The sequence below is a fragment of the Parasteatoda tepidariorum genome, chromosome 9 (genome assembly GCF_982258835.1).
Source record: "Parasteatoda tepidariorum strain Cologne lab strain chromosome 9, Ptep-v5.0, whole genome shotgun sequence".
Lineage (NCBI taxonomy): Eukaryota > Metazoa > Arthropoda > Arachnida > Araneae > Theridiidae > Parasteatoda > Parasteatoda tepidariorum.
In genome coordinates, this window is record NC_141763.1 from 82,129,162 (window position 1) to 82,138,460 (window position 9,299).

Sequence of the window (9,299 nt, forward strand, 5' to 3'; positions counted from 1 at the left end):
ATTTAGGCGGTACCGAGCTTGCAGCTTTCCCTAGTGTAGAAGACACCATCCATAATTCATACATTTAGCAATCATTTTTTATATAATTTTTTCTACAACTAATGCATACTTCAAACAAAACTAATAAAACTGCCCTTATTTATTTGTAAATAGGTCTTGCTCTGGTAGCAGCCAGTATGTCAGCTGTAGATTGTTTTATATATTTTCATCTAAGTTTTATTTTTAGAAAGAAAACAAGAAAGGATTTCTGTGACTTCTTTTCAAGACGTCTCTAAAGTTATTTTGAATAAAATCTAAAAAAATAAAAAGTAAAAAATTTATTTTATTAAGTTTTAGCGGTTTTTGAAAGAAAATACTGGGTATTTTGGGAGCGGTAAAGTGTAATGGTATTTGGAGAAGAAGTTTAAAGATGCCTAATTAGAATGGATGATGACCGTGCCACTAAAAAGTTCTTCCACGAAAAACCATCTGGAGCACGGAAAAATGTAAGACCAAAGATCAGATAGATTGACTGCCTAGAAACAGATTTAAAAGTTATAAACTGAAAGTGTTTATTTAAGAAGAGGGTAGCTTGGAACTTGATTCTGAGAAAGGACTAGGTTGGCAAGCCATTGGAAAAAGTGTTAGATTAAGCTTAATTTCTACAATAATAATCTTTGTCTGACTGTGCTGAGGTCAAATTTGTGTAGATTTAATTTGTAAATTCTGCTACCAGGCATCTTGCAAGCTATGATTTGCCAGGCATCTTGCAAGTTGAGCACTGGATAGCAAAATCTGCTAAGCCTATTAAAAAAAGAAGAAAAAAAGTGTGTATAAAAAAGAAAAAATTTGTTCAAAATTTTCTTTGTTTCTGAAAATGGACTTAGGATGATTTTTATACCCATCACTTCAAATAAACTTAACAGAAATTAAATGTTAAATACATTTTAGAATCTTCTTAATTTCTTTAAATGAACTTGGCAGGGTTTTATACCCATGACTAAAATAAACTTGGCAAAAATTATAATATTTTGGCAGAATAAGCATTGACTACAGCTCAAATAAAAACAGCAATAAAGCTGTGTGTATACAAAACAAGTTTAAACACATTGACATTTACAAGACAAAATCTTAATCAGATTTAGTACAATTACAAAGTGAATTTAATTTCCTAAAGGATGAAAAAAAAAATGTGAAACTTGACTACTTTAAAATAGTTGCATAATTTCTAGTATTAATATTTTCAAAGGAAAAAAGATCTTAATTACTAAATAAATCAATTAGAAGTTTACAATTTTATGTTAAAAATATTATTTTACATGCACTGCAAAATGTTTTAAATTTAATTAAATTTTCATTAATAGTTCTTGGGGATAAAATTCTTATAACTTTCAAGAAAGAAAAGAAAAACTTACAGTCTTTGCACTTAAACACAGTATTGTGAATATAATTTTTTTAAGGAGAAAAATTCACCATTTATTGAACACAAATAGAAAAATAAATTTACTTATTTTAGCGAATTCTAAATAATGAAACTAATTACTGGAAAAAAAAATCTTGAAGTTTAAACAAAATATGTACGACATGTTTCATGAAAGATTGCTAAAATTTAGCAAAATTTACTTTAAATCGGAAAAAAATAAATAAAAAAATAGCCAAAATTCTGTTATTTTTTTTGTTGAAAAAAATAGGGAAAAATTGTAAAGAATGAATTCTGTATATAAAACAGAACAATTTTTATAAAGAATGTGAAAAATTCATAAAAGTTGGTTGGCCTGCCATTGCGATAAAGCTATTTAAAGAAAAGTTTTTCTAATTTAAATTTTTTAGATTTTATCTTAAATTGCAGTAAGTATTAGATCAATATTTGAAACTCATAAATTTTCCTCAATGCTAAGTTAATTTGTTTTCCATTTTTCATTAGGATTTAAAATTATAATGATAATAATAACATAACAGATGTAAATTCACTACACAATATGAATTTATCACTTATCAACAGTAATAAAATTATGGTAATGCATAACAACTGTAAATTCTATATGAATGAATGAGTTATATGAATCAGACAGTTATAAATAATAAAATTAAATATTTCAGCAGGTGAAAAAGTCATTGTTTTACTTTAGCAGAAAATAATTTGTGGAACTTTTTTAATCACCAAAATTTTTACCACCATTTTTTAAATCTTTTTAAAAGTAATCTCAGAATACGCAATTGTCATATTCTAAGTAAGCATTGGTAGTCATATGTGTAATAAAAATCAAGAAGTTAATATTTTATTATAAAACTGCTAATGACGATAACAAGCATCATTTATGACAAAATTAGACATGATCATCAATAAATATCTTTAAAAACGTAGTAAAAAGTCAACATGTGTAACAATAACAATACTTTGGTAAAAAAATATAAAAACGATAAATTAAAACACTAGATATTTTAAACATTTCAACAAAATAGTTTAAAGAAACTTTGACTGTTTTTTATTAATTAATACTTTTGCCTTGGTAATAATACATATAGCCGAAAAACAACTTGAGTAATTAAGAATATTTTTTCATATGTAGTTTATTCCAAATAAAATATATAAATCGATAAGGTGAAAATAATGAGCAAAGGTAAAAACAAATAACTGGCAGTAGGCCAAGGGCAGGCAGAAGTAGAATCTTTATGAGGATTGCCCAGTAACTTGATAGCCGATTAAAAAATCTGAGGAAGTAATTTAAATATTCAGGTTCTACCATAGAATCTCTGCATAATTCACCCAAGGGTTATTTCAAATGACCCTGGCCCTCTTGATCACTTTCTACCATGGCATACTCAGAGGTGGTCATTTTATACAGCCTCGTGCACTAGACATGCCTCATATGCAGTATCTAATGTCTGCTTGGAAAAAGGTGCCTGTCCCCAGCCTTAAGTAGTATCTAAAAATAAGATGTAAGCTATCTAACTTAGATCAATTCCTTTGATCCATGATGAAAGATCCCTATCAGATGCTTCCACTTGTCTGCTTTGTTTCTGACCAGAGTCAGAATCTGGTTCCGTTAGTATATCAGCACACTTCTGACCTGACAAATAAGCACCATGGGTTGTAGAATAAAATGTAGGATGAGTTGCCTCTCCAGCGAATAGCAGAGCAGGCTAAAAATACAATAAATTTATTTAAAAAAAATTGCAATAAATCTAAATTCTTAAGACCTTTTGTCAGCTAATGTTAAAATTCTTGTATAAACAGATTTGACATTAGTTTTTATAAAAAGCAATCTGTTTAAGATTATATAAGAATTGAAATTTCACACCATTTTGCATGGAGAATTATAAAAATGCCAATTTCTCATTTACGAAGACATTTTTAAATGGTGAGAAAAATTTGCATTTTCTTTTATTAATTGAAACACATTTTATGTAGTGATCAAAATCGGTTTATTTAGATAAAGGTAAAGGTTGCTTCTAATGTCTAGTAAAATTTGTTTTTGAAATTTAAATCCCTATCTTGTTAATCTTGATTTCAAAATTATAACTGGCAGTACTTAAAATGTCTCCCTCTCCCCATTAGCTAAGGTATTGCTTTGCAACCCTAAGTGTGTGCATGTTCTTTTGAAAATATATATTAACCCTTTGGGGCAGATGGGTTCCAGTGTCTTTTTCTGGTGCTCTAATTACAAGCAAAAATATATTTTGGTATTTTTTGATAATAAAAAACAGTGTAATAGTCAGTAAAAAAGTTCTGTTAGATTATCGAAATTACATTTGTACTAGAATATATAATCCAGAAAAAGTGGTTAGAACATTTCGTTTTCATTCATATTCAAAAATTTTTCAATAATTAATTTTATAAATTAAAGAAATTTCAATGATGAATGACTGTCTTTGTTAGATCTAAATTAGTGCAAATTTTAAAAATTATTGTTTAGAAGTGAGCCGTGTTTGGAAGATTTTACTTTGAACACAGAAAAAGACACCGGTGTTACATGCCATATTTCATAACCATAAATGATTAAGATGCTAAATATAATATTTTTTTTTATTTTGACCTAAATTAATACAAATAAATGAAAAAAAGTATATTTAAAAAAAGTCTGCATCAAAGAGTTAAGGTCATTACGTAACGGCCTGTGGATTATATCCAGAGCCGGATTATACCTTTCGTAGGCCCTAGGCAGAGCCGTTTTTGGGCCCTCCCCTCCTTCCCCACTCTTTTCAAAATATATGCTGAAATTTTCTTGCATATTTTTTTTTTACACTTTTATTAATATGGATTTTAATTTACGAATTTGTTTATCGAACTTTATCTGCAATACCGACAAGTGTAATGCATGAAGTAAGAGAAAAAAGAAAGGTACTCCTAACTTTAAAGAGAAAAAAAAATGGTAGAAATATAACATTTAAAAGAATAAAAAATTTACAAGTTAAGACAAGAAAAACAAGTTTAAAAAATACAAAATTCTCATATTTATTTTTTAAAAATAATTACAATTCCTAAATTAACTTATCTAAACAAAACCAATGATTAAATAACGCAATATATTTCATACCTAATTAAACGGGGGGGGGGGGGACAATAAAATAAAAGGAAAACTTATTAATCTAAATCAAAACACTTGAAAATTATCGAACCGAAACGATAGTTAAAAAAGGCACTAGCATAAATATTAAAACCCGGAACAAGGCAAGATCAAGGGAATTTAAAAAAAAAAAAAAACCTAATGATAAAATTTATGAATAAAAAGAATTTATTGAGTGCGAAATTTATCGTGAAAAGAAAAAAAAAATCAAACGCAGTGGAATCAGAAAACAACTGTTTTTCTGATTCCACTACGTTTGATTTTTTTTTAAAATTTCTTTCTCCCAAGTTTTTTGTAGGCCCCTGAATTTCGTAGGCCCTAGGCACGCGCCTAGTGTGCCTATAGGTTAATCCGGCCCTGATTATATCACAAAAATGTTAAAGAAATAAATGTTAATGTTTAATTACCTTACTATGGTATGGATCACTGTAAATTGGAGTTGCAAGCAGTTCTATATCCCTTTGTGAACTTTTTAAGCCTATGTAAGTATAGGAACCTTTGCTAAATGGATGAGACTTCCAGGATGTGCTGAAATTTACAAACAACAGTTATACTTATCCTAGAATAAAATAAAGTAGTTTATCAACAAGTAGTATATTAACATATAACACCAAAAACAATGTATACAACATTTAAAAAAAATGGCACTTTACAGTAAAATTAGTTTTTAGTGTAAAACATATTTCTCTAATCTATACAGGAACATAAAAAACTCATTAAATAAATTTCAATCAATTAACAAAATAAATTTCATTCTATAAATATATTTTTAAAAGTAGAATTAATATGACTTACTACAATAGGTTACAATTAATATATTAAACCATCAAATTTTTTTTAAACACTTATTACTGTTCACAATTTTTTATTAACATGTTGGGCACATCATGTCATTTATGAATGCATGAGCTCATAAATTCAATAAGACTGCATGATTCTATTATATGCCACAGTAAAATGTTAAACACTTAGTATTTTAAGAACCACTGTACGTGTGAACTATATACGTTAGCTGCTAAAAAAATAGCTCTGCACCCATGCTTAACGTGGTAAAATTTTTTATTGCTCAAATAGCCAAAGAAAAGAAAATTTCATAAAAGCCTACATAAATGAACATTGATGATTTTTGTTTTTATTGTTCAGTAAAATATAACAACACTAGTTTGAAAATAATCAAATTTTAAAGGTTTACCAAACAACTTTGCAAGGCTTAGGTACGTATGGATCATTAAGAAATTTTCTTAAAATGTCTGTGCATGTCTCAGCAACTTGTTCTTCGGACAATGTCTCTAGGAATTCAGCTTCACGCCCAGAGACCCAAGCAAGAAGAATACTTTCAGTACACCTACGAAACGAATATATCTTTCGAAACCAAATCTTACTAATATCACTTTCCTCTGTCCTTTTCCACAAAGTGATAACTTCGGAGATTTCCGCATTTAAAAACGGTCTATCATATTCTAAATATATTTTATTCACAATACCAAAACTTAAATTTTCTATGCACTCTATTTTGTAATCTGGCAGTTTTGGTTCAAACATATCGTTGGCAGTAGCCTTAAGGACACCTAATGGAAGAGTAACTATTACATGACTAGCTAACCAATTTGTACCATCTCCACAAGTTACTAAAATGAGGTTGGATTTGTTGCAAACACTTTTTTCATTATCGTCAGTTTTCGAATCATTCTTCATTTTCCATTTGATTTGTTTTACTTCACATTGTAACCTTACACTGTCCCTAGGTAGGATATCTTCTAAAATTTTAACTACGGAACAAAAACCTCCTGGTATGCTTATATTGCCACCAGGTAGTTCTGTGTAACTCCCAAAGTCACTAAGGCTTGTTTCATCCATACTATGGCAACCAGTAATGCAGGTTTCCCTGCTTAGAAGATGATCGAATATCATGCGGCGCATATTTGCCTCATCACCATGGTATTGTTGTAAATAGGCATTAATATCCATTTCTAGGTGTTTGCCCACACTTTCGATGTTTGGTGGTGTGTGCAAGTGAAGTAAAAAATATTCCTCACATCTTTTACTGAACCAGAAATAAGCATTGTAAACCTCGTCTACAACAGAGATGGGCACTCTTTTCCCTTCTTCGGTTGTTGCAACCACCGCATGGGGATCTTGATCTATGGTTATATTTATTAGTTCATTTGAAAGAGCAAGTTCGTAGATAGGATTTTCCATCACTCCATGTATCCAACTGGCACCAAGATCAACTTGATCAACACCTATAAAGAAATATTAACAATACAATGAATAAAAGATTATAAATTTATATTAAATTTATTTAATTAATAAAAAATAATATTAATAAATTAAATAGTATTTATATTGAATTAAATATCAGTATCTTATTATAGTTTTGGTAATATTGTAAATTTAATAAAGAAGTAGAAATGTAAATAACTCAAATTTAACAATATTTTTATTAATTTAGCTATTGCACAACCATGGCTGCTTAACCACACAAAACTGTGATGTGTATCGCCGTGATGTACCTCAAAGCTATCCAGGCACAACCCTGAGATATAATATTAAAATATAAGATTAGTAAAGTTTTAGGCATTAGGAGATATTTCTGTATTAACATCTGTTAGTTAGAACCACAACTAGAAAAAGGATATTTTAATTTCATTTTATAATTACATTGAACAGCCAACCCAAATTTGGGTTTATAACTACAAATGTTCAATTACATAGGCTTGTAATTTTGAACCCAATCCAGAAGACAAGGGAACTCCTAGATTAAGCATTGGGAGAAATTTGCCTTCGTGGAGGACTTTTTGATGGAACCAACCTGCATTTGCATTACACACGAAAACCTTCCACGGTAAGTCTGACGGCGACTCTAACCTATGATCTGTCTACCACTGAGGATATTTCACATCAGCACAGTGGTCGGTGCAGGAAAAGGATATAGGAAAGCATAAAAGTTTTTCTTTTAGAAAAATATATGAAGTGGTTTGCTTGGGGGTGGCTTAAGAATAATACCCATTGAGCTGATACCCACCTGTTTTTTTTCTTTTTCTTTCTAGTTTCTTATCTGCTAAGAAGTAGTCAAGACTTTAATTATTTTGGCATACATGTTGACAGTGAAACCTTTTCAGGAATAACTTTAATAATTTGAATTAATAACCCCCTTGGAAGTATTGATCAATATATTAAAAAAAAAAGCATTTTATGAAAGAAAATATTTATGAAGTGTTTACTATTTAATTATTATTGCTATTTTTTCGTCATTAACTATTTTTAATGCTGCCTGTTCAAATAAATTTGGTAAAAAGTCTTAAATATGATGTACTTAATGTTTGTTATACATTTTAAAGGAGAAAAGAAAATTCGGTGAGGAAGTATTTTTAACATTTTATTAACTTTCATCAAGCATTAATAGCGGTATTTCATCAAACTTATTTTAATATAAAAGAGATATTTTAATATAAAAGAAATATATACTATGCACCAGTGAAGAAAATGATAAATATAAATTACTCCTGTTAAAAAAGTTTTTTCATACATTTATTAAATCATGAAATAATTAAGAAAGTTCTTAGTATATTTAGTAGATTGGTAAAAGAGTATACTTAGTATATTTAGCAGATCGGTTTAACATAAAGACAGGTTTAATAACATCTACGATTGAAATGATTTGAATTTCCAAAGTAATAACAAAATATTTGAGCTTTAATTGTGGTAATTATGTAAAATAATAAAATTTATAAGTTAATGCATCAGAGCTAAATGAATAAATAATATAAACATACATGATAATAAAATACATTATTTTTATTACAATCAAACCTTTTTTATGTATTACGAATTCAAAAGATTTCGAATTAATTGATATAAAAATATTTCAAAATTAAGAAAAGTCGAAAACAGTTAAAAAAATAAATAACAAAAATATATGATTCACCCATTGGAATGGAAACTATACGACCGCCAATTCTATTTCTAGCTTCTAATATTTTAAAATCCGTTTCTCCTTTCTTTATAAGATGGTGAGCAACTGATATTCCTGCAATTCCAGCACCAATAATTAAAATTTTGCATGAAAATTGAGACGTTACCGGAGTTTTTGTTTCGGAGGCTTCTGCTAGAGCTGCCATTATATCAACAAACATGCGAGAAAGCTGAGGTGAAAGACTTCTGTATAATTTCTTTTTTATTAATAATAACAACTGCATAATGAACTCTAATACATTTTATAATTAATAAATAAAATAATCATTGAATTTAGAGCAATATTAGACAGGTACATACTTTTCTTATTTAATAAATCAAAACTTTTTTATTTTTGTAATAAGGCGAGTCGCCTTTTTATTAGGCTGTTGCTTGGCTGACCGCCTTTTTAATAAATAGAGGCATTTGATTGGTCGATTACATCATCGTTTTCATCGTTATCTCTTCATTGTTTTGTCAGGTTTACTAGAATGGCGTTTTTAGCATTTTTGTCTGGCGCAATTTTAATAACGCGCATGCTCAGTTTGATAATTTATTCAAACCAATCTAAGTACTTCGTAGACAAAGAATATAGACGCTTGTATCCCCTCCTTTGCTCGTGTAACTCAAACAAAGACATAAAGATGGAAAGATCAATCACTGTACCAAACAGATGTCAGGGTGAACTTTGACACTGGACACATCACTGGTCTCTATTTTTTTTTATTTGATTTTCATAAATTGTTATGATAAATAATAACATTCTGTCACTGTGCCAGAAAAATCTGATCACATTTT

The 9,299-nt window shown here is 28.8% G+C and overlaps 1 protein-coding gene across 1 annotated transcript; it reads right to left on the reverse strand.

The window, feature by feature from the left end:
- Nucleotides 1–2,174: 2,174 nt before the first annotated feature.
- Nucleotides 2,175–8,697, reverse strand: LOC107442562 (spermine oxidase). The gene is made up of 4 exons (XM_016056153.4): nt 8,476–8,697; nt 5,740–6,790; nt 4,955–5,075; nt 2,175–3,123 (listed from the first exon to the last, which is right to left on the reverse strand). Exons 1-4 carry the CDS (start codon nt 8,681–8,683, stop codon nt 2,929–2,931), a joined length of 1,575 nt encoding a protein of 524 aa, XP_015911639.1. The 5' UTR covers nt 8,684–8,697; the 3' UTR covers nt 2,175–2,928.
- Between the last annotated feature and the right edge of the window lie 602 nt (nt 8,698–9,299).

Bases quoted from the DNA above. Each gene is read 5' to 3' on its own strand.
- LOC107442562 (XM_016056153.4), bottom strand. From the start codon at position 8,683: ATGTTTGTTGATATAATGGCAGCTCTAGCAGAAGCCTCCGAAACAAAA. The intron at 6,791-8,475 runs GTGAATCATATA...ATTTCTTTATAG, and splicing joins TATAGTTTCCATTCCAATGG to GTGTTGATCAAGTTGATCTT. The intron at 3,124-4,954 runs GTAATTAAACAT...TTGTATTTTTAG, and splicing joins GTGATCCATACCATAGTAAG to CCTGCTCTGCTATTCGCTGG.